This window comes from Brassica rapa, chromosome A04 (assembly GCF_000309985.2).
Source record: "Brassica rapa cultivar Chiifu-401-42 chromosome A04, CAAS_Brap_v3.01, whole genome shotgun sequence".
NCBI classification, from domain to species: domain Eukaryota; kingdom Viridiplantae; phylum Streptophyta; class Magnoliopsida; order Brassicales; family Brassicaceae; genus Brassica; species Brassica rapa.
In genome coordinates, this window is record NC_024798.2 from 21,711,919 (window position 1) to 21,736,199 (window position 24,281).

General features: G+C 30.4%; 2 protein-coding genes and 1 long non-coding RNA gene across 3 annotated transcripts; 2 read left to right on the forward strand and 1 right to left on the reverse strand.

The window, feature by feature from the left end:
* The first annotated feature begins 4,851 nt into the window (after window positions 1-4,851).
* LOC103866297 (rho GTPase-activating protein 3) lies at window positions 4,852-7,734 on the forward strand. Its single transcript, XM_009144191.3, has 5 exons — window positions 4,852-5,517; window positions 6,407-6,527; window positions 6,615-6,734; window positions 6,831-7,061; window positions 7,138-7,734. The coding sequence occupies exons 1-5, from the start codon at window positions 5,105-5,107 to the stop codon at window positions 7,564-7,566; spliced, it is 1,314 nt and encodes a 437-aa protein (XP_009142439.1). The 5' UTR covers window positions 4,852-5,104; the 3' UTR covers window positions 7,567-7,734.
* Window positions 7,735-7,981: 247 nt separating this feature from the next.
* LOC103866298 lies at window positions 7,982-9,395 on the forward strand. Its single transcript, XM_009144192.3, has one exon. It carries the CDS (start codon window positions 8,804-8,806, stop codon window positions 9,281-9,283), a length of 480 nt encoding a protein of 159 aa, XP_009142440.1. The 5' UTR covers window positions 7,982-8,803; the 3' UTR covers window positions 9,284-9,395.
* A 13,918-nt stretch (window positions 9,396-23,313) lies between these two features.
* On the reverse strand, window positions 23,314-24,022 carry LOC117133593. Its single transcript, XR_004457469.1, has 2 exons — window positions 23,781-24,022; window positions 23,314-23,424 (listed from the first exon to the last, which is right to left on the reverse strand). It is a non-coding gene; the product is annotated as an uncharacterized LOC117133593 (long non-coding RNA).
* Window positions 24,023-24,281: the final 259 nt, after the last annotated feature.

Below are 24,281 nucleotides of genomic sequence, written 5' to 3' on the forward strand. Positions count from 1 at the left end.
CCAAGCCCAAGCCCAAGCCCACGCCCACGCCCACGCCGAGCCGAGCCGAGCCGAGCCGGCCGGACGGCGGCGGCGGCGCGCGCGTGGGGAGCTCTCTCTTCCTCTGAGCCGTTTAATCCAAGGAGAGTGTGATACCATATATATGAAATTCATTAATGCCAACATGGCTTTTTTCAAAGAGCTCGTAAGCCCATTTCCTTTTCACATTTGCCTTTCATTATTTGAGCTAATAAGCTTAATAATTAGGCCCAACAATTAATTGGAAAAGCGACGTCTATGGGCCTGAAAAGATGTTAACACAAACATTATTATCAAGTAGGTGAGAGGCAGATTATCTTTGAACTAAGACCATTTAAAGTTTAGAAGTAAAACTAAAACAGTTTGTTTGTATCAGCAGAAATTTAGCAATACTAATAGCAGAATTTACATAAATACATGCCCAGAGTGCGGAGCATAAGTTTAAACAGTAGAACAAATGAGATAAATGTCAATTTTTCTGACAAGATCATAACAGGAAAGTAATTGTAAGTGTGGAAATGAATCGACTTAAAGAAAGTAAGGTTGGCTACTCGGAGTATCCAACAAGGTCGCATGCTGTATTTCATAGTCCAGCAACCTCACACTTGTTTATTTACTTCGCATATAATATACACAATCATTGTTGCGAGTTGAGACTATTATTTTTTATACAAAGTCAAATCAAAAGTCTAATATATAGTAAAATTTAAGAGGTTGAGAAATAACATCCAACTAAAATAATCGTGTACGATGTAGACCATTCAATTTAAAGTTTATATATAACTTAGCACGTAATTTAAGTCTATTCGTTTGGTTTAGAAATACAGTTAGTAAAAATTATCACAGATATCCAGTAGAAAACAAGAGAAATATTTTTATATTCGACAAATATTAGCACATTTATTAAATTGTAAGTATATTCGTTTGACATCCAATACACATTCGTAGAAGTCTTCATCATTTGGATTTATCTCACTGGCCCAACGGCCAATCGGTTTATTTTAGTATATTGATATTTTATGTCAACGGCCAAATATTTAAAACATGTGAATTTTCATAACTTTCGGCTTATTAATTTAAATAGTACACATCAAACAAGTCAATAAGTATACTACAAAATATATTAAAAGCCGCCAATTAAAGAAAATTAGTTAAATGAGTTATACAACATTTTTTTTTACATATATATATATATTTTAGAAAAATCCAATTGATTGGTAGAATACGTACGTTGAGATTTAATCAACAGTTGAAATTCAAAATTTAAACCTTTATCAAAAAGTTTCTAAATTAGTCTATGTTAACACACGATTTTTTTATAATCCATACTTTTTGGGATTGATCAATAGCATATTATGACAAAAACTTCTACTGTTATTCAAGGGTACGTATTTTCGTCTTTTAATTTGCAAATGAAAATATCGATTTTTCCTTTAGAAACGTATACAATTTTTTTGAAAACATATACTATTATAGTCTTGCTAGTGTTACTTTAAAAGAACCGGTCTAAAAGTATATGTGTATGTATATTTGGGGATTGGGGGTGTGAAAAACGTGATAAAAATAATATCCTGAAATGCTAAAAGTCAAAATATTTTCTTTCACAGAAAATCATAATATATCTGAATGGTTAGACCGAGACAGTCGAGCCCAGCGTATCGTTAACAATCTGAAGTTTATTCTAAACCAAAGGGAAACATGCCAGCCCAATGTCGGCCTAATATCAACCAGCCTGAAGGTCAAAATGAATCGATAACTCTTATAAACTTTCTGAACCTCAACAGCAGCATCCATATACAAAAAACATAATGAGAGTATATAAATAACTCCATCGACCTGATATAAAACTTTGGTTTCTTTCAGTCAATATATATATTAATGTATAATAAGTGAAATGCATTAGCAATATAACTAATTAATCAATGGTAGCTTAAGGATTAAATCAAGCGAAACATTGAAAAGAGCACTTGTCTCTCTAGGCAGTAGTTGGTGTGGTTTTGGTTAAGGTTGTTGCCACAACCCCTAAACTCTAGTGACGAAACAATTTAAGAATCTAAGAGTAACTTTGAAGTTAACATTATCAAACTATCATACGACTATGTATGTCGATGTCATGTCACTATAAATCTAAATAATTATCCCAACCCTTTTTCGATACATACAAGCGTAATGATCTATATCGTAGTTTTGCTTCTGCAAGAAGCATGCAGTCAAACATTTGGGCCGGCGTTTTGTGGAGTTGTTGGAATCATTTGATAATGTCAGCAGACGCATATACATTATATTCTCGATATGGATATTTTCTCTTTTACAATATGTAGATTTTTGTAAGTTGTAAATAAACTGAAAGAACAGTATTCGGATTCATGAGACGCATCACCATAACTATTAAATACGTTAATCGATTTACTCCATCCAATATTAGGGAAAATCTACACGTATGATAAGAAAAACACTAGTAGTTGTTCAAAAAAGAAGAAGAAAAACACTAGTTTGTTTACAAAGAAATAAGTACATAAGATGCAAAACTATCATTATGGGGAATTCTAATCATACCACAGATTTGTTTCTGCTGAATTGTATACTAAAGAATTGTCTAATTACTTGAAACTTACTCTTCAAAATGGAGCCAAATTTGACCACAATTTACTAACTTCACTCCCTGGTATCATATTGTTATTAATTTGTTTGCTATCGAAGCTTTTGTTTTTATTGGCATCCTAACTAAAAGAAATGATTAAAACACCCATATTCTTTGTTAAAACAACTAAACATATTTGCTTTGCGTCAGCGTACGTGTTTTTTTTATTGCTATCAAAAGCCATCTTTGTCTACTTCAGATTATGCGCATGCGTTTTGTACCTTCACTAACCAACTCAATACTTTTATTCCCCTGGTAATGATCTTTATTACCAAATTTGTTGAGTCTACAATTGCTAACCAATAACGATCCGTAATATTGATCAAATGCACGTTTACAATATCTTAAGCCAAAACTCATAACCTTTTGATCTAAACCTAAATAGCAATTAATGAATAAATATCGTATTTTGTTACAGGTCTCATCAATTCCTAACACATTATTTCAATGCTAACTGCGGTTGTTAAATTGGTATTCCTTGGAAGTTGAAAGTTCGTTTAGTGGCAAACATTTGTCCGCATAGAGGGGAATAAAACGATGAAATAGTCATAAAACAAAAAAGTTACTTTTAATAAAGAAAACTTTATGCTTAATTTTATATTTTAACTAGGGTCTAGACTCTAGACGACAATTAATATGGCGACCCGCTGAAAATTCGGAGATATATTAAACCCAATTAGTTTAAATTAAATTACTGACTACATTTCGAGTAACAATACTGAGAAGATTATAGGAACATTAGGTGAATAAACTCATAAGTGAAAGACTACAAGTACAGGAGACATCACGTGAACCCTCGAATTGTTTGTTATAGACATATAACTTATAGTATCTTCATCATACATGATGAATTAAAAACAGAAGTTAGCACGTGAACTAGTGTTCATTTGCGACTGTTAACTCAGACATTAACAGCTTTAATTCCTCTTGCAGGGATTTTCCTGTAAGGAAAAAGCTTATACCAATAATGATGATAAACGAATAAATACCAGCACGATCGTCTTCTAATGATCCACCCTCCTTAACAAATAATAATGCGTTTAGATATCATTAAGCTTATAAAAGCACGACTTAACCTAGATAGGTACGTATGAGTTACTAAAATAAATTGTTACCAAGTGAATTAGATTTTATGAAAATATATATTTTTAAAAATACTTAACCATCAACTTTTCTTACATACAAATAAAAACGAAGCTTTAAAAGTCGAATTATTACGATACAAAATGTTTTATTCTGTATTTGACGTGTTATAAGAATGTTGACGAACCACTGCACATGTAACCATGTGACAGCGTATCCCGATCGAAAACAAAAACTAAACAGAAAATAGCCAAGACAACAGGAACAGCGAAGTCGTCTTTTGTGGTGTAGAGTTATCGTCGCCCCCACGGTCCCAATTAACAATGATGTTGTATAGGTTTGATCACCAGTTGATGCTTACATTTTTATAAATTAATATAACTGAACAACATAAAACCAATACATTCTTTAATTAACTTTTCAAATTTAAACCTGAAGAATGTCAATATGAAATAAGAAACATATGATATGTAATATGAGAAGCTAGTGTTATATAATCCTAAACAGGATGATTCTCCAAAAAAATACAATTGCTTTACATTTTAAATCTTTGTTTGGTGTTTTTGACCAATTGTATTTTATTGAATGATTTTTTATTGGTTGAACTATGTTTAATTAATGCAAAATAAATAAAAGTTAACAATTTTTTTTTTTAATAATTGTGAAAAAAATCTTAAATACCAACTAATATGAAACGGGAATAAGAATGATTTCGATTTAAAAAATAATGTTTGAACAAGATACAAAACAAGCTTCTGATATCAAATACCGATATTCCCCTGCATTTAAGATTATCTGGAGTGTAGCTACTTGAAATGCATGAGTGCATTAACGTATGAAGTGAATAGTTTTGTTAGACACTGATCAGAGAAGAGCCGCAGAAACCAAACTGTCAACGAATTAACCCTGCATATAAATAAAACAAAATGAAAGAAAGTTCCAATAATAGCACTGACTCGTATGTCCCCCATTCTTACTTGTCAGTTGTCACCCATATCTCGCCTAATCACCTTCTAGGCAGGGTCACGAGCCGCCGGACTATTCTAATATATAAATCTTATCATTTGGCATGTTTTTTTCTTCTTTTTCAACCATTACAAGACCGTAAATTTTTTGCTTCATAGTTCATACGTTGGTTCCATTTTTTTAATTTTACGTCTCCATCACACCTTCTCCCTATCCACTAAACACAGATCCCAAACCTGACAAAAGCACATTAGTAAAAAATAAAGAATCGTCCCTTTGTTTTCACGCAATAATTCCCTTAAAATCCCTCTCTCTTTCTCTCACATTCAAAGCTTCTGCTTAACTCCACCAGTAATATTACATTCTCTCGTTTTCTCTGGTAGACTGGAATAAACGATGACTACCTTCTCCCGATCCAAGTCCACCGGAGCTACCGGGTTTACGGATTCTAAACCTACCCGGCCCGGCCCTCACATGTACGAGAATATCCACGGCGACAAGTACAAAGAAGATCATAGCCCTACAAGCATAGACTACTACGACGTCTCCACGCCGTTGAGCTCACACGGGTCGAGATCCGGGTCTGGACAGTTCACGATGCTCGACCTTCTGGCGGCGGTTCTGAGGAAGTCGCTGGTGATGTCTTGTGCCATGGAGAGAGGTGGTGATGACATGGCTGCGTCTATGGATATAGGTTGGCCGACGGAGGTTAAGCACGTGAGTCACGTGACTTTTGACCGGTTTAATGGTTTTCTCGGTCTTCCCTCTGAGCTCGAACCGGAGGTTCCTCCTCGAGCTCCAAGCGCCAGGTCCGTCAATTTTTAGTATATATATTTTTAGTTCTTTACCACGAAAGATTATGATTCTAATTTTTTTTTTTTTTTGGATAGTACTTTGAATTCAATTATGTGATTTTTCTTCAGATATTAATTTCATATCTCTTGAACTAATATTTATTATTTCATAGCTGGAAATATGTATTTGACATGTTACTGTATTGGATAGAATCATTAAGATAGTTGTTGTTTAGATTAAATGTATGATTACGACATGCATTTGTTCACAGAAGATTTCTTACTCATTCTTTGTAAAACATTATTAACCAAGCACAGTTAAAAAACATTATTAACCAAGCGTCTGAAACTTCAAGAACCAAATATTCTAACTCACTAGATTAACTCTAGAAAAGGTTATGACAGAAAACTTGTTTTTTCTTATGATGATCTAAACTAGGGGATTTCACTAGATTTATTTGTATACTGAAAATATATGGGGCTCCTCTATACTTCAACACATATAAGAAAAAATAACTACATAACAAATTTGACAAAAGTATAGTCAATTCCTGCATCGATTCTCTTCCAGTAGATGCAACTATATATATAAGATAATAAAAACCATGATTTTGTTTAATCGATAATAAACATCGTAGAAAACTTTATACCACAAATCTATTTTCTTCCTTTATAATTATTTTGTCATTATATATTTATATGGATGACAAAAAATGGGGACCACATAATTTTTGTAAAGGAGTAAAGGTAGAACATGTAGATTGTCAGTTGTCCTCATGTAGATTGTCAGTAGATAGATTTGCAAAGGCCTATAGATCACTAATGATAGAACTTATAGGTTTCAGTTGATGGGGATGGGGTTGTTGGTTTGTAATAACAGATGTTTTTATTTTTACTTTTTCAGTGTGAGTGTCTTTGGAGTATCAGCGAAGTCGATGCAATGCTCTTACGACAACAGAGGAAATAGCGTCCCAACGATCCTTCTCAGGATGCAGAAACGTCTTTATACCGAAGGAGGTCTTAAAGTAAAGCCTCTACTATTCATAACAATTTTGATAACTTTCAAATAAAAAAAATACTAATATTATGTGTAATTGTTTTGTTACTTTAAGGCTGAAGGAATATTCCGAATAAATCCAGACAATGCCAAAGAAGAGTATGTCCGAAAACAGCTAAACGGCGGTGTAGTTCCACGTGGAATCGATGTTCATTGCTTGGCTGGTCTAATAAAGGTGTGCAGAAAGAACATTAATCTTTAGTTTCTTTAACATCTTTAAGTTCAAAAGTTTTGATATTATTCTTTCGTTGGTATTTATTTATTGAACCAGGCCTGGTTTAGGGAGCTACCAACAGGAGTGCTTGATGTGTTGACACCAGAGCAAGTGATGAAATGTAACACAGAAGAAGACTGTAGTAGGCTCGTGACTCTTCTTCCTCCAGTTGAATCTGCACTTCTAGACTGGGCCATCGGTCTAATGGCTGACGTGGTTGAGTATGAACAGTTCAACAAAATGAATGCTCGCAATGTAGCTATGGTTTTCGCTCCAAACATGACACAAGTTAGTAAATACATGTCTTTACGTTTAATGAAAGCTATAATCGTTCATTTCTCATGAAATTGCTTTGCTATTATAGATGGCAGATCCTTTAACCGCATTGATCCACGCGGTACAAGTGATGAACTTTCTCAAGACTTTGATCTTAATGAACCTCAAAGAGAGGGAAAATGCATATGCGAAATCGCGGGGAATCGATAAACAAACATCAGATCCATCAGAAGAATGGGAATCACACGACTCTGAGATATTGGGCCCTAAGAAATCAAGCAACAACCCTAAGTTCTTGAGAGTGTCTACTCTTTGTAGGCTAGAGGCTGACAATGAAGAAGAGTTTTGGAACACTGAGAAGAGACACGATCATAATGATACAGCTGAAACCATTGGGACTGTTCAGAGGCTGTCTAAGTTAAGCAAATCGACAAAGAAACCTCTTGAAAGTAATAAAGACGAAGGTAGAAGAGGACGAGAAGCTTGGGGCTCACGTCTCTCTTCTTTGCCTTGGTAAATTTTACTTACCATCCTTTCGTTTCCTTTTTTTTTTCTGCTTTTGAGTGTGTAAGAAAATATTGTGAATTATGATTATAGGTGTTAATTGTTTGAAATAGGTATAAACTATAAAGTTTATCCAATAAACGTCAAAGATGGAAATAAATGTTTAAGAGATCAGAGGTTTTCTCATGTTATTTTCTAGAAATTGTAGTCTTAGTTTTGAGCGATGTTTTTGAGCTAGATTTTCAGCTAAGTTGAATAGAAAACAGAAGCTTTGACCAATATGCATGTGAGAGAAAATCCAACTCTATTCCATTACCACATAGCCATTCTCTGTTTCGTAATCAACGTATGAAGTTGGTTCTGAGATTAAAAAGAACCATAAACATTTTAATAAATTTTTATAATTTTCTATTTTTACAATTTAGAGATTATCTGACGCGAAAAAATTGGGACCATGTTTTATTAAGCTTTGTCCCAAAACCGGGCATAAACGTACATAGGCGTATATGTTCATGTTAGGATTATTTCTTTGTTTTATGGTTAAATTCACCATCTCGGTTACAAAAAAGAAAAAAAGAAAAAGAAAAAAATCACCATCTCCCTTTTGAAACATTCCTCTCATATGTGGTCTAACTGCATTGGGTAAACTCGTTTCCTCCTGAGTAGCAAATAGGGCCATTCAGAACTTGGTTTCAGTATAGTGGACGAGTTGTTTCGACCGGCTCTTTCATCCAAGTATCACTGCAGTCTCAATTCGGATTACATTGATTAAAAAAAAAAAAACTAAGTATGATTTAAAATCCCTGGCTATTTGGATCATCAGCAGAGTTGATTTGGGGTCTTAGAGATTTTGATATATATAAATTTACTACATGTATTAAACGAATGATACGTCAATAATTTACTAAATAATCTTCAATAAATTTGTAGTTTTGATATAGTTAAACTTGCTGACAAAAAAAAAAGAAAAAGATATAGTTAAACTTTTATCATATAACTTTGCTATAGTTTAATTCATTTATTTACAGTTTTCTTAGTTACAAAAACCTTTGTTGGGTTGTTAAAAACACATACTATTTTCTTTTAATCGTGTGCGTGTAAAATCTTGTATTAAAGACCAATATATTAATGGGCCCTATTTAAAAACCCAATAAGCTACTGATTAGTAGTGTATGTGTGGATGATTCTCCACCACCTCAAGAAAAGGAGAGACGTAGCTCAGTTCGCACAAGAAAGGATCCTGAGCTACGATGTGGACCGTGATACCGGCGTCGATCCCGGTTCAGCCTTCCAGGGGACTAACCGGATCAAACTCCGTCGGCTATTCGCATCCTCCGCCACGTAATGGCGACGGGATTCACCGTCGTAACATCCCGAGGAAATCACAAACATCCGAATCAGAGTCCGTCGGTGGTTTAGGCCAACGAATCCTCCTCCGGTCCGAAGCATCGAACCCGAACAAACCGGTTCCAAAGGAGAAGGAGATTAGTGGATCAGACGTGCTCTTGGCGATTCAGAGAGCGACAGCTCAGAGAAAGAGATCGACCGCCGATAAAAGCAAGAAGACGAAGATAGGAGGTGTGGAGCTGTCATCCACTGCGGGAGAGTCCACCGGAGATAACGGTGTTGATTACAGTAACGTGAGGTCGTTGATGGTCAAGAACGATTGGGGACACAGATTAGACGAGTTCGAGAAGCTTCTCAAAGAGTTTCAAGACATGGAGCTTTGACAAACATTCAGTTGTAATATTTTCTTCGACGATAGTACTATGAAACAATTATTGTACGACCAACCACAACGAAGTTATTTTATTACAGTACAGGAAGTTATTTTTTTTTGTCAACGGTACAGGTAGTTATTACAACAACATAAAGCAACAACTAGTCATCATGTAATAACAACGATTGGGCTTTCTGATGTACGAAGGAACAATTAGTTTAGATGAATAGCATAAACAAATGGCAGTCCAATTATCAATTAGTTTATAGTCTAATGGGCCAGTTCTAAAATACTTAGGCCTGCGTTAACGATAGTCGAAGTAATTTGATAGATAAAGTCATTTAACTCTAAATCTTCTAATGATGTGGTCACATGGTCTGATCTAATTAATATTGGTTAGTTAGGGATTGAATGGTTAGAAGATCTAGTAACAGGATCTCCATAGAAAATCTTAAGTTTTCCTTTGTTTTGACCTCAAAAACTATCCTACATTGTCAATATTTAATTTAACAGATCTTTTTATCTTTACCTTTAGAGCTTTCACCGTTCTCATTTTGTGATTGTGGTCCTTATTTGTTGACTTATATATTAGAGAATCATAAAAACACTATTCTTGAAGTATTTTTGAATTTTTACATGTCTATTTCGTTTTACAAGAAAATTTATCTCTAAAAGATCAAAACCCATAAACAAAAAGAATAATATTTATATAAATACAAATTTATAAAATTTATGGATCAACCCCTAGACAAATCATGTGATATTGTATTTCGAATACACAAGAGCTTATCAATTAGAACTTCAATCTAGTTCCATAAATTGGACATATTAAAGCTCAAAGAAAAATAGCTTCTGACCCATTTTTTAATCATCTGGAATATTTGACTGAACACAAAAATACACCGAAGATTACAAAGCCGGCAGAAAGAAAGAAAACAATTTCTTTGGAAACTAAGATTACAACCCAAACTTCTGACCCAACTATAATCACTTCAAAATTATGTGAATTTAAACTCAAAAAAGAGAAAACTAAACTAAGATTTCAGTCACCTTTTACTGATTTATTTCTTAATTTTCACATTTGAATCACGAATATTAGACTCTCATCGTTCGTCGGATATAGCTACATTCTTGACCTCGTTGGCAGAGCCCCTGCACTATCCCATCGCACCTACCGATAATCGCTTGCTGATCTGTTCTTTCTAAAAAGAGTCTTACATAATACATATTATCTGACCAGTATTGATTCCAGTCGATATATAATCCATTTATTATGCCGATGGATGTCAGAGAGAAATGGTACAGTTCGGTGAGTTTTTTTTAAACATTGGATTTTTTTAACCACAAACATTGGACTTTTTTAACCACAAACATTGGATATTTCATGTGGCAGCTACATATTTCAGAACAAATTAGTTTGAGATTTCGTTGATGTGCATTGTTTGTTACGAAAGCAACTCATTCCAAGATTTTAGCGCAAAAAAAAAAAAAAACTCATTCCAAGGTTATTAATTTGGAGGTTATTGAGTTGGCTATCTCTTTCTAATACTAATGATTTTAGATTTTTTCCTCCATAATCCTTGTGGGTTAGTTAAGGATAAGATTGATGTATGATTAATGGTAAGAAATTGATAAAGGTAAAATGAGCAAATGGTTGAGCGATACACACTAAATGACAGTGAATAAATAGAAAGGACCAACACAAAATATTTTAATATACCTTGAGATAATTATTCTAGAAATTCGCCATTGTTAAATCTATTCTATTAAAATTGAGTACAAAATAATATTTGCATATTTTAATATACCTTGAGATAATATTTCTAAATTTTAATTTTCTTTTTGACTAATTCTAACAAATTCATTTATTGTTTTCATTTAAGTATTTAATTACATCCTTTACTTTTTTTTTACAAACTACTTCATTAATTGTATTTACCATAATAATTCGATGTTATTTATTTTACGTATTAAACATAATAATTTCACTTGTTTAAATGAAATTTCTGCATTAGTGACAAGAATTGAAACCGTTTAACAAAATTGTTTTTATTTGTTTATGTAAGTAGTTAGACATGTGCATTCATATATACGTTCTGATACAGATCAATTTTTACGGATATTGAATTTTTGGATTTTAAAATTGAACTATATTCGGATATTATAAAATTTTGAACATGGTTCAAGTTGGATTCTTTCGGGTCTGGATATGTCCGGATATGTTTATAAAAACCTAAAAATATCTAAATAAAAAATATATTTAAAAATGTCACTAAACAATTTACAAAAAATAAAAATCAAACTTCCACTCAAACTCTAGTAAAGTGTTAAGTTAAAGTCCAGTCCACATAAAGAAGTAACTAAAGAGAGGAAAATAAAATCATAACTTAATCAAAAGGCTTTGATAAGATCAGAGATTAGAAAGTGAAACTTTATGGGTTAATTTTTGTCGGCAAATCCATTCTGTTCGGACTCTCCTTTTTGAAGCGATTTTAGCTTCTATTGTCGCGGTCGGAAAAGATGGAATGTTATAATCATCGTTTGTATGCTAGTGTGTTTCCATGTATTTAAGGTGAAACATACATCGTATATAACTTTATTTTCTTTCTCTGACTTCGCCTTTTCTGGTGTTTCAAAAAAAAAAATCAGCACTCAGCAGATAAATTTTCAAAACCAACGAATGAGTTACTCCGTTATTGAAATTTGAAAAGTTTTATCTTATGGATACTTTCTTGATGGCGTAGGGTAAAGGTCTACTTCTTATTTAATTAACGTCCATTTTCAACCAATTTAAGATGTGTTATAATGCCCTGGACACGCGTGCATGGTAATTTTCGATTCTTTTTTTTGTCAAACAACAATGCATTCATTCATTCGAACATAAAGAGTTATCCTCCAACAGAGGAGTTTACAGAAAGCAGAGTGAGAGCAGATTTTACCACCAAATCAGCCTCACCATTAAAGGTCCTAGAGATAAAGTGAAAAAAAATCCGATCAAAGTACGACAAAGCATGATAGATATCAAACATGATACCGAATAGTTCAGGTTGAGTAGCTTCCTTCTTCAGTAGAGAGACGAGGGAGAGCGAATCGGTTAGAACGGCCAGGGATCGGACGTTTGAATAGACGGCTGTAATAACCGCGAGGCGAACAGCTATGGCCTCTGCCATAAGAGCTGAAGATACATGGGAGCGAGGCTCGCTCAGGTTCGGAATGCGCTTGAGGTTATTTCCTGAGAAAATGCCTCCAATTCCACAGCCACCGGAAGAACTGTCCCACGCTGCATCGACTTTACACACGAGCACATCAGGTGGAAAAGACGGTGGGGGGACAGAGCGACGAGTAGAGGGTACAGAATGCGGACCCGAGGGGTGCGCCGGAGATCTCCGATCCTATAACGATGCTCATGTACCATGAAAGAGAGTTTAATATACATTAATACAAATGTATAATGTGTTTAGAAATTTTAAAACAACAGTAAAGATCATAGGCGTATATATAGCATTTACCGAAAAATTAAATATTTTCGTTACGGGTTAGGTTAACCCATAGATTTAGAGAAAAATTCAAAAAATTAAAAATTCTATTTTAATGCATAGTTTCATCCTTCACTAAAATATGATGAAAGTCAAAGAGGTTTGAAACCTTTGTTGTCTCCGTTTTTCTTGAGAATTGCGATTTTATATTGGTTAGTCAACCAATTTAGGGAGTATTATGAAGTTTTACTAAATTAATTGATAAAAAAAATTAAATGATGCCCATGTACCATGAAAGATATTTTAGTATACATTGATACAAATGTAGAATGTGTTTAGAAATTTTAAAACAACAGTAAAGATTATATGTTTTAGTATATAGAACATTTACCGAAAAATTCAATATTTTCGTAGGGGTTAACCCATAGATTTTGAGAAAATTTCAAAAAAAAACGAAAATTCTATTTTAATGCATAGTTGCATCCTTCATTAACATATGATGAAGGTCAAAGAGGTTTAAAACCTTTTTTCTCCGTTTTTCCAGAGAATAGCGATCTTATAGTTGTTAGTCAACCAATTTAAAGAGTATTATGAAGTTTTACTAAATTAATTGACAACAAATTTAAACGATACTCATGTACTATGAAAGAGAGTTTAATATACATTAATACAAATGTAGAATGTGTTTAGAAATTTTAAAACAACACTAAAGATCATAGGCTTAGTATAAAGAGCATTTACCGAAAAAATCAATATTTTCGTAGGGGTTAACCCATAGATTTTGAGAAAAATTCAAAAAAATAAAAATTCTATTTTAATGCATAGTTGCATCCTTCAATAACATATGATGAAGGTCAAAGAGGTTTGAAACTTTTATTGTCTCCGTTTTTCTAGATAATAGCGATTTTATAGTGCTTAGTCAACCAATTTAGGGAGTATTATGAAGTTTTACTAAATTAATTGACAATAAATTTAAACGATACCCACGTACCATGAAAGAGAGTTTAATATACCTTAATACAATTGTAAAATGTGTTTAGAAATTTTAAAACAACAATAGAGAGCATAGACTTCAGTATATAAAGCATTTAATGAAAAATTCAATATTTTCGTAGGGGTTAACCCATAGATTTTGAGAAAAATTCAAAAAATGAAAATTCTATTTTAATGCATAGTTTCATCCTTCACTAACATATGATGAAGGTCAAAGATGTTTGGAACCTTTGTTGTCTTCGTTTTTCTAGAGAATAGCGATTTTATAGTGGTTAGTCAACTAATTTAGGGAGATTTATGAAGTTTTACTAAATTAATTGACAAAAATTTTAACTATGCCCATGTACCATGAAAAAGAGTTTAATATACATTAATGCAAATGTATAATATGTTTTGAAATTTAAAACAACAGTAAAGATCATAGGCTTCAGTATATATAACATTTACCGAAAAATTAATATATTTCCGTTAGGGGATAACCCATAGATTTTGAGAAAAATTCAAAAAAAATGAAAATTCTATTTTAATGCATAGTTGTATCCTTCACAAACATATGATGAAGATCAAATATGTTTGGAACCTTTGTTGTCTTCGTTTTTCTAGAGAATATCGATTTTATAGTGGTTAGTCAACAAATTTAGGGAATATTATGAAGTTTTACTAAATTAATTGACAAAAAATTTTAACGATGCCCATGAACCATGAAAGAGAGTTTAATATATATTAATACAAATGTATAATGTGTTTTGAAATTTTAAAACAACACTAAAGATCATAGGTTTCAATATATATAGCATTTATCGAAAAATTAAACATTAACCCATAGATTTTGAGAAAAATTCAGAAAAATGAAAATTCTATTTTAATGCATAGTTTCATCCTTCACTAAAATATGATTAATGTCAAAGACGTTTGGAACCTTTGTGGTCTCCGTTTTTCTTGAGAATAACGATTTTATATTTGTTAGTCAACCAATTTAGGGAGTATTATGAAGTTTTACTAAATTAATTGGCAAAAAATTTTAATGATACCCATGTACCATGAAAGAGAGTTTAATATACATTAATACAAATATAGAATGCGTTTAGAAATTTTAAAACAACACTAATGATCATAGGTTTTAGTATATGGAGCATTTACCGAAAAATTCAATATTTGCGTATGGGTTAACTAATAGATTTTGAGAAAAAATAAAAAAAATAAAAATTCTATTTTAATGCATTATTGCATCCTTCAATAACATATGATGAAGGCCAAAGAGGATTAGAACCTTTGTTGTCTCCGTTTTTCTAGAGAATAGATTTTATAGTGGTTAGTCAACCAATTTAGGAAGTATTATGAAGTTTTACTAAATTAATTGACAAAAAAATTTAATGATGCCCATGTACCATGAAAGAGAGTTTAGTATACATTGATAAATATATAGAATGTGTTTAGAAATTTAAAAAAAACACTAAAGATCATAGGCTTAGTATAAAGAGCATTTACCGAAAAAATCAATATTTTCGTAGGGGTTAACCCATAGATTTTGAGAAAAATTCAAAAATATAAAAATTCTATTTTAATGCATAGTTGCATCCTAAAATAACATATGATGAAGGTCAAAGAGGTTTGAAACTTTTGTTGTCTCCGTTTTTCTAGATAATAGCGATTCTATAGTGCTTAGTCAACCAATTTAAGGAGTATTATGAAGTTTTACTAAATTAATTGACAATAAATTTAAACGATACCCATGTACCATGAAAGAGAGTTTAATATACATTAATACAAATGTATAATGTGTTTTGAAATTTTAAAACAACAGTAAAGATCATAGGCTTAAGTATATATAGCATTTACCGAAAAATTAAATATTTCCCTTAGGGTGTTAACCCATAGATTTTGAAAAAAATTCACAAAAATAAAAATTCTATTTTAATGCATAGTTTCATCCTTCACTAACATATGATGAAGGTCAAAGACGTTTGGAACCTTTGTTGTCTCCATTTATTTTTAGAATAACGATTTTATAGTGGTTAGTCAACCAATTTAGGGAGTATTATGAAGTTTTACTAAATTAATTGACAAAATTTTTTAACGATGCCCATGTACCATGAAAGAGAGTTTAATATACATTAGTACAAATGTATAATGTGTTTTGAAATTTTAAAACAACACTAAAGATCATAGGCTTCAGTATATATAGCATTTACCGAAATATTGAATATTCTCCTTAGGGGAGTTAACCCATAGATTTTGAAAAAAATTCACAAAAATGAAAATTCTATATTAATGCATAGTTTCATCCTTCACTAAAATATGATGAAGGTCAAAGACGTTTGGAACCTTTGTTGTCTCTGTTTTTCTTGTGAATAGCGATTTTATATTGATTAGTCAACCAATTTAGGCAGTATTATGAAGTTTTACTAAATTAATTGACAAAAAAAATTTAAATAATGCCCATGTACCACGAAAGAGAGTTTAGTATACGTTGATACAAATGTAGAATGTGTTTAGAAATTTTAAAACAGCAGTAAAGATAATAGTTTTTAGTATATAGAACATTTACCGAAAAATTCAATATTTTCGTAGGGGTTAACCCATAGATTTTGAGAAAAATTCAAAAAAACAAAAATTCTATTTTAATGCATAGTTGCATCCTTCATTAACATATGATGAAGGTTAAAGAGGTTTGAAACATTTTTTCTCCGTTTTTCTAGAGAATAGCGATCTTATAGTTGTTAGTCAACCAATTTAGGGAGTATTATGAAGTTTTACTAAATTAATTGACAAAAAATTTAAACGATACCCATGTACCATGAAAGATAGTTTAATATACATTAATACAAATTTAGAATGTGTTTAGAAATTTTAAAACAACACTAAAGATCATAGGCTTAGTATAAAGAGCATTTACCGAAAAAATCAATATTTTCGTAGGGGGTAGGTAACCCATAGATTTTGAGAAAAATTCAAAAAAATAAAAATTCTATTTAATTCATAGTTGCATTCTTGAATAACATATGATGAAGGTCAAAGAGGTTTGGAACTTTTGTTGTCTCCGTTTTTCTAGATAATAGCGATTTTATAGTGCTTAGTCAACGAATTTAAGGAGTATTATGAAGTTTTACTAAATTAATTGACAACAAATTTAAACGATACCCATGTACCATGAAAGATAATTTAATATATATTAATACAAATGTTGAATGTGTTTAAAAATTTTAAAACAACACTAAAGATCATAGGCTTAGTATAAAGAGCATTTATCGAAAAAATCAAGATTTTCGTAGGGGTTAACCCATAGATTTTGAGAAAAATTCTATTTTACTGCATAGTTTCATCCTTCAATAACATATGATGAATGTCAACGAGGTTTGAAACTTTTGTTGTCATCGTTTTTCTAGATAATAGCGATCTTATAGTTGTTAGTCAACCAATTTAGGGAATATTATGAAGTTTTACTAAATTAATTGACAACAAATTTAAATGATACCCATGTACCATGAAAGAGAGTTTAATATACCTTAATACAATTGTAAAATGTGTTTAAAAATTTTAAAACAACAGTAGAGAGTATAGGCTTCAGTATATAGAGCATTTAATGAAAAAACTCAATATTTTCGTAGGGGTTAACTCATAGATTTTGAGAAAAATTTAAAAAAATAAAAATTCTATTTTAATGCATAGTTGCATCCTTCAATAACATATGATGAAGGTCAAAGAAGTTTGGAACTTTTGTTGTCACCGTTTTACAAGATAATAGCGATTTTATAGTGCTTAGTTAACCAATTTAGGGAGTATTATAAAGTTTTACTAAATTAATTGACAATAAATTTAAAGGATACTCATGTACCATGAAAGAGAGTTTAATATACCTTAATACAATTGTAAAATGTGTTTAGAAATTTTAAAACAACAGTAGAGAGCATAGGCTTCAGTATATAGAGCATTTAATGAAAATTCAATATTTTCGTAGGGTGTTGTTAACCCATAGATTTTGAGAAAAATTCAAAAAAAATGAAAATTCTATTTTAATGCATAGTTGTTTTCTTCACTAACATATTATGAAGGTCAAAGGTGTTTGGAACCTTTGTTGTCTTCGTTTTTCTAGAGAATAACGATTTATAATAGTTAGTCAACCAATTTTGGGAGTATTAAGAAGTTTTACTAAATTAATTAACAAATTTTTTTAACGATGCCCATGTACCATGAAAGAGAGTTTAATATACATTAATACAAATGTATAATGTGTTTTGAAATTTTAAAACAACAGTAAAGATCATAGGCTTAAGTATATATAGCATTTACCGAAAAATTAAATATTTCGCTTATGGGGTTAACCCATAGATTTTGAAAAAAATCACAAAAATGAAAATTCTATTTTAATGCATAGTTTCATCTTTCACTAACATATGATGAAGGTCAAAGACGTTTGGAACCTTTGTTGTCTCCATTTTTTTTTGAGAATAGCGATTTTATAGTGGTTAGTCAACCAATTTAGAGAGTATTATGAAGTTTTACTAAATTAATTGACAAAGAATTTTAACGATGCCCATGTACCATGAAAGAGAGTTTAATATACATTAATTCAAATGTATAATGTGTTTTGAAATTTTAAAACAACAATAAAGATCATAGGCTTCAGTATATATAGCATTTACCGAAAAATTAAATATTTCCCTTAGGGGGTTAACCCATAGATTTTGAAAAAAATTCACAAAAATGAAAATTCTATTTTAATGCATAGTTTCATCATTCACTAAAATATGATGAAGGTCAAAGACGTTTGGAACCTTTGTTGTCTCCGTTTTTCTTGTGAATAGCGATTTTATATTGGTTAGTCAACCAATTTAGGGAGTATTATGAAGTTTTACTAAATTAATTGACAAAAAAATTTAAATGATGTCCATGTACCATGAAAGAGAGTTTAGTATACATTGATACAAATGTAGAATGTGTTTAGAAATTCTAAAACAACAGTAAAGATAATAGTTTTTAGTATATAGAGCATTTACTGAAAAATTCAATATTTTCGTAGGGGTTAACCCCAAGATTTTGAGAAAAATTCAAAAAAACAAAAATTCTATTTTAATGCATAGTTGCATCCTTCATTAACATATGATGAATGTCAAAGAGGTTTGAAATCTTTTTTTCTCCGTTTTCCTAGAGAATAGCGATCTTATAGTTGTTAGTCAACCAATTTAGGGAGTATTATGAAGTTTTACTAAATTAATTGACAAAAAAATTTAAACGATACCCATGTACCATGAAAGATAGTTTAATATACATTAATACAAATTTAGAATGTGTTTAGAAATTTTAAAACAAAACTAAAGATCATAGGCTTAGTATAAAGAGCATTTACCGAAAAAATAAATATTTACCCATAGATTTTGAGAAAAATTCAAAAAATAAAAATTCTATTTTAATGCATAGTTGCATCCTTGAATAACATATGATGAAGGTCAAAGAGGTTTGAAACTTTTGTTGTCTCCGTTTTTCTAGATAATAGCGATTTTATAGTGGTTAATAAACCAATTTTGGGAGTATTATGAAGTTTTACTAAATTAATTGACAACAAATTTAAACGATACCCATGTACCATGAAAGATAATTTAATATATATTAATACAAATTTTGAATGTGTTTAGAAATTATAAAATAACACTAAAGATCATAGGCTTAGTATAAAGAGCATTTACCAAAAAAATCAATATTTTCGTATGGGTTAACCCATAGATTTTGAGAAAAATTCAAAAAAATAAAAATTCTATTTTAATGCATAGTTGCATCCTTGAATAACATATGATGAAGGTCAAAGAGGTTTAAAACTTTTGTTGTCTCCGTTTTTCTAGATAATAGCGATTTTATAGTGCTTAGTCAACCAATTTAGGGAGTATTATGAAGTTTTACTAAATTAATTGACAATAAATTTAAACGATATTTATGTACCATGAAAGAGAGTTTAATATACCTTAATACAATTGTAAAATATGTTTAAAATTTTTAAAACAACAGTAGAGAGCATATGCTTGAGTATATAGAGCATTTAATGAAAAAATCAATATTTTCGTAGGGGGGGTTAACCCATTGATTTTGAGAAAATTCAAAAAAATTAAAATTCTATTTTAATGCATAGTTGCATCCTTCAATAACATATGATGAAGGTCAAAGAGGTTTGGAACTTTTGTTGTCACCGTTTTACTAGATAATAGATATTTTATAGTGCTTAGTTAACCAATTTAGGGAGTATTATGAAGTTTTACTAAATTAATTGACAATAAATTTAAACGATACCCATGTACCATGAAAGAGAGTTTAATATACATTAATACAAATATATAATGTGTTTTGAAATTTTAAAACAACAGTAAAGATCATAGGCTTAAATATATATAGCATTTACCGAAAAATTAAATATTTCCCTTAGGGGGTTAACCCATAGATTTTGAAAAAAATTCACAAAAATGAAAATTCTATTTTAATGCATAGTTTCATCCTTCACTAACATATGATGAAGGTCAAAGACGTTTGGAACCTTTGTTGTCTCCAATTTGTTTTTGAGAATAGCGATTTTATAGTGGGTTAGTCAACCAATTTAGGGAGTATTATGAAGTTTTACTAAATTAATTGACAAAAAATTTTAACGATGCCCATGTACCATGAAAGAGAGTTTAATATACATTAATACAAATGTATAATGTGTTTTGAAATTTGAAAACAACACTAAAGATCATAGGCTTCAGTATATATAGCATTTACCGAAAAATTAAATATTTCCCTTAGGGGGGTTAACCCATAGATTTTGAAAAAAATTCACAAAAATGAAAATTCTATTTTAATGCATAGTTTCATCCTTCGCTAAAATATGATGAAGGTCAAAGACGTTTTGAACCTTTGTTGTCTCCGTTTTTCTTGTGAATAGCGATTTTATATTGGTTAGTCAACCAAGTTAAGGAGTATTATGAAGTTTTACTAAATTAATTGACAACAAATTTAAACGATACCCATGTACCATGAAAGAGAGTTTAATATACATTAATACAAATGTTGAATGTGTTTAGAAATTTTAAAACAACACTAAAAATCATAGGCTTAGTATAAAGAGCATTTACCGAAAAATCAATATTTTCGTAGGGGGTGGTTAACCCATAGATTTTGAAAAAAATTCAAAAAAATAAAAATTCTATTTTAATGCATAGTTGCATCCTTGAATAACATATGATGAAGGTCAAAGAGGTTTGGAACTTTTGTTGTCTCCGTTTTTCTAGATAATAACGATTTTATAGTGCTTTGTCAACCAATTTAGAGAGTATTATGAAGTTTTACTAAATTAATTGACAATAAATTTAAATGATACTCATGTACCATGAAAGAGAGTTTAATATACCTTAATACAATTGTAAAACGTGTTTAGAAATTTTAAAACAACAGCAGAGAGCATAGGCTTCAGTATATAGAGCATTTAATGAAAAAATCAAAATTTTCGTAGGGGTACCATAGATTTTGAGAAAAATTCAAAAAAAGAAAAATTCTATTTTAATACATAGTTGCATCCTTAAATAACATATGATGAAGTTCAAAGAGGTTTGAAACTTTTGTTGTCACCGTTTTCTAGATAATAGCGATTTTATAGTGCTTAGTTAACCAATTTACGGAGTATTATAAAGTTTTACTAAATTAATTGACAATAAATTTAAAGGATACTCATGTACCATGAAAGAGAGTTTAATATACCTTAATACAATTGTAAAAAGTGTTTAGAAATTTTAAAACAACAGTAGAGAGCATAGGCTTCAATATATATAGCATTTAATGAAAATTCAATATTTTCGTAGGGGGTTGTTAACCCATAGATTTTGAGAAAAATTCAAAAAAAATGAAAATTCTATTTTAATGCATAGTTGCTTTCTTCACTAATATATGAGGTCAAAGATGTTTGGAACCTTTGTTGTCTTCGTTTTTCTTGAGAATAATGATTTATAGTGGTTAGTCAACCAATTTTGGGAGTATTATGAAGTTTTACTAAATTAATTAACAAAAAAATTTAACGATGCCCATGTACCATGAAAGTTTAATATACATTAATACAAATATATAATGTGTTTTGAAATTTTAAAACAACAGTAAAGATCATAGGATTAAGTATATATAGCATTTATCGAAAAATTAAATATTTCCCTTAGGGGGTTAACCCATAGATTTTGAAAAAATTCACAAAAATGAAAATTCTATTTTAATGCATAGTTTCATCTTTCACTAACATATGATGAAGGTCAAAGACGTTTGGAACCTTTGTTATCTCCATTTTTTTTTAGAAGAACGATTTTATAGTGGTTAGTCAACCAATTTTGTGAGTATTATGAAGTTTTAATAAATTAATTGACAAAGAATTTTAACGATGCCCATGTACCATGAAAGAGAGTTTAATATACATTAATACAAATGTATCATGTGTTTTGAAATTTTAAAACAACAGTAAAGATCATAGGCTTCAGTATATATAGCATTTACCGAAAAAGTAAATATTTCCCTTAGTGGGTTAACCCATAGATTTTGAAAAAAATTCACAAAAATGAAAATTCTATTTTAATGCATATTTTCATCATTCACTAAAATATGATGAAGGCCAAAGACGTTTGGAACCTTTGTTGTCTCCGTTTTTCTTGTGAATAGCGATTTTATATTGGTTAGTCAACCAATTTAGGGAGTATTATGAAGTTTTACTAAATTAATTGACAAAAAAATTTAAATGATGTCCATGTACCATGAAAGAGAGTTTAGTATACATTGATACAAATGTAGAATGTGTTTAGAAATTTTAAAACAACAGTAAAGATAATAGTTTTTAGTATATAGAGCATTTACCGAAAAATTCAATATTTTCGTAGGGGTTAACCCCTAGATTTTGAGAAAAAATTCAAAAAAACAAAAATTCTATTTTAATGCATAGTTGCATCCTTGAATAACATATGATGAAGGTCAAAGAGGTTTGAAACTTTTGTTGTCTCCGTTTTTCTAGATAATAGCGATTTTATAGTGCTTAGTCAACCAATTTTGGGAGTATTATGAAGTTTTACTAAATTAATTGACAACAAATTTAAACGATACCCATGTACCATGAAAGATAGTTTAATATACATTAATACAAATTTAGAATGTGTATAGAAATTTTAAAACAAAACTAAAGATCACATGCTTAGTATAAAGAGCATTTACCGAAAAATCAATATTTTCGTATGGGTTAACCCATAGATTTTTAAGAAAAAATCAAAAAAATAAAAATTCTATTTTAATTCATAGTTGCATTCTTGGATAACATATGATGAAGGTCAAAGAGGTTTGAAACTTTTGTTGTCTCCGTTATCCTAGATAATAGCGATTTTATAGTGCTTAGTCAACCAATTTAGGGAGTATTATGAAGTTTTACTAAATTAATTGACAATAAATTTAAACGATATTCATGTACCATGAAAGAGAGTTTAATATACCTTAATACAATTGTAAAATGTGTTTAAATTTTTTAAAACAACAGTAGAGAGCATAGGCTTCAGTATATAGAGCATTTAATGAAAAAATCAATATTTTCGTAGGGTTAACCCATAGATTTTGATAAAAATTCAAAAAAAAAGAAAATTCTATTTTAATGCATAGTTGCATTCTTCACTAACATATGATGAAGGTCAAAGATGTTTGGAACCTTTGTTGTCTTCGTTTTTCTAGAGAATAACGATTTATAGTAGTTAGTCAACCAATTTAGGGAGTATTATGTAGTTTTACTAAATTAATTAACAAATTTTTTTAACGATGTCCATGTACCATGAAAGAGAGTTTAATATATATTAATACAAATGTATAATGTGTTTTGAAATTTTAAAACAACACTAAAGATCATAGGCTTAAGTATATATAGCATTTACCGAAAAATTAAATATTTCCCTTAGGGGGTTGGTTAACCCATAGATTTTGAAAAAAAATCACAAAAATGAAAATTCCATTTTAATGCATAGTTTCATCCTTCACTAACATATGATGAAGGTAAAAGACGTTCGGAACCTTTGGTGTCTCCATTTTTGTTGAGAATAGCGATTTTATAGTGGTTAGTCAACCAATTTAGGGAGTATTATGAAGTTTTACTATATTAATTGACAAAAAATTTTAACGATGCCCATGTACCATGAAAGAGAGTTTAATATACATTAATACAAATGTATAATGTGTTTTGAAATTTTCAAACAACAGTAAAGATCATAGGCTTCAGTATATATAACATTTACCGAAAAATTAAATATTTCCCTTAGGGGGTTAACCCATAGATTTTGAAAAAAATTTCACAAAAATGAAAATTCTATTTTAATGCATAGTTTCATCCTTCACTAAAATATGATGAAGGTGAAAGACGTTTGGAACCTTTGTTGTCTCCATTTTTCTTGTGAATAGCGATTTTATATTGGTTAGTCAACCAATTTAGGGAGTATTATCAAGTTTTACTAAATTAATTGAAAAAAAAATTTAAATGATGCCCATGTTCCATGAAAGAGAGTTTAGTATACATTG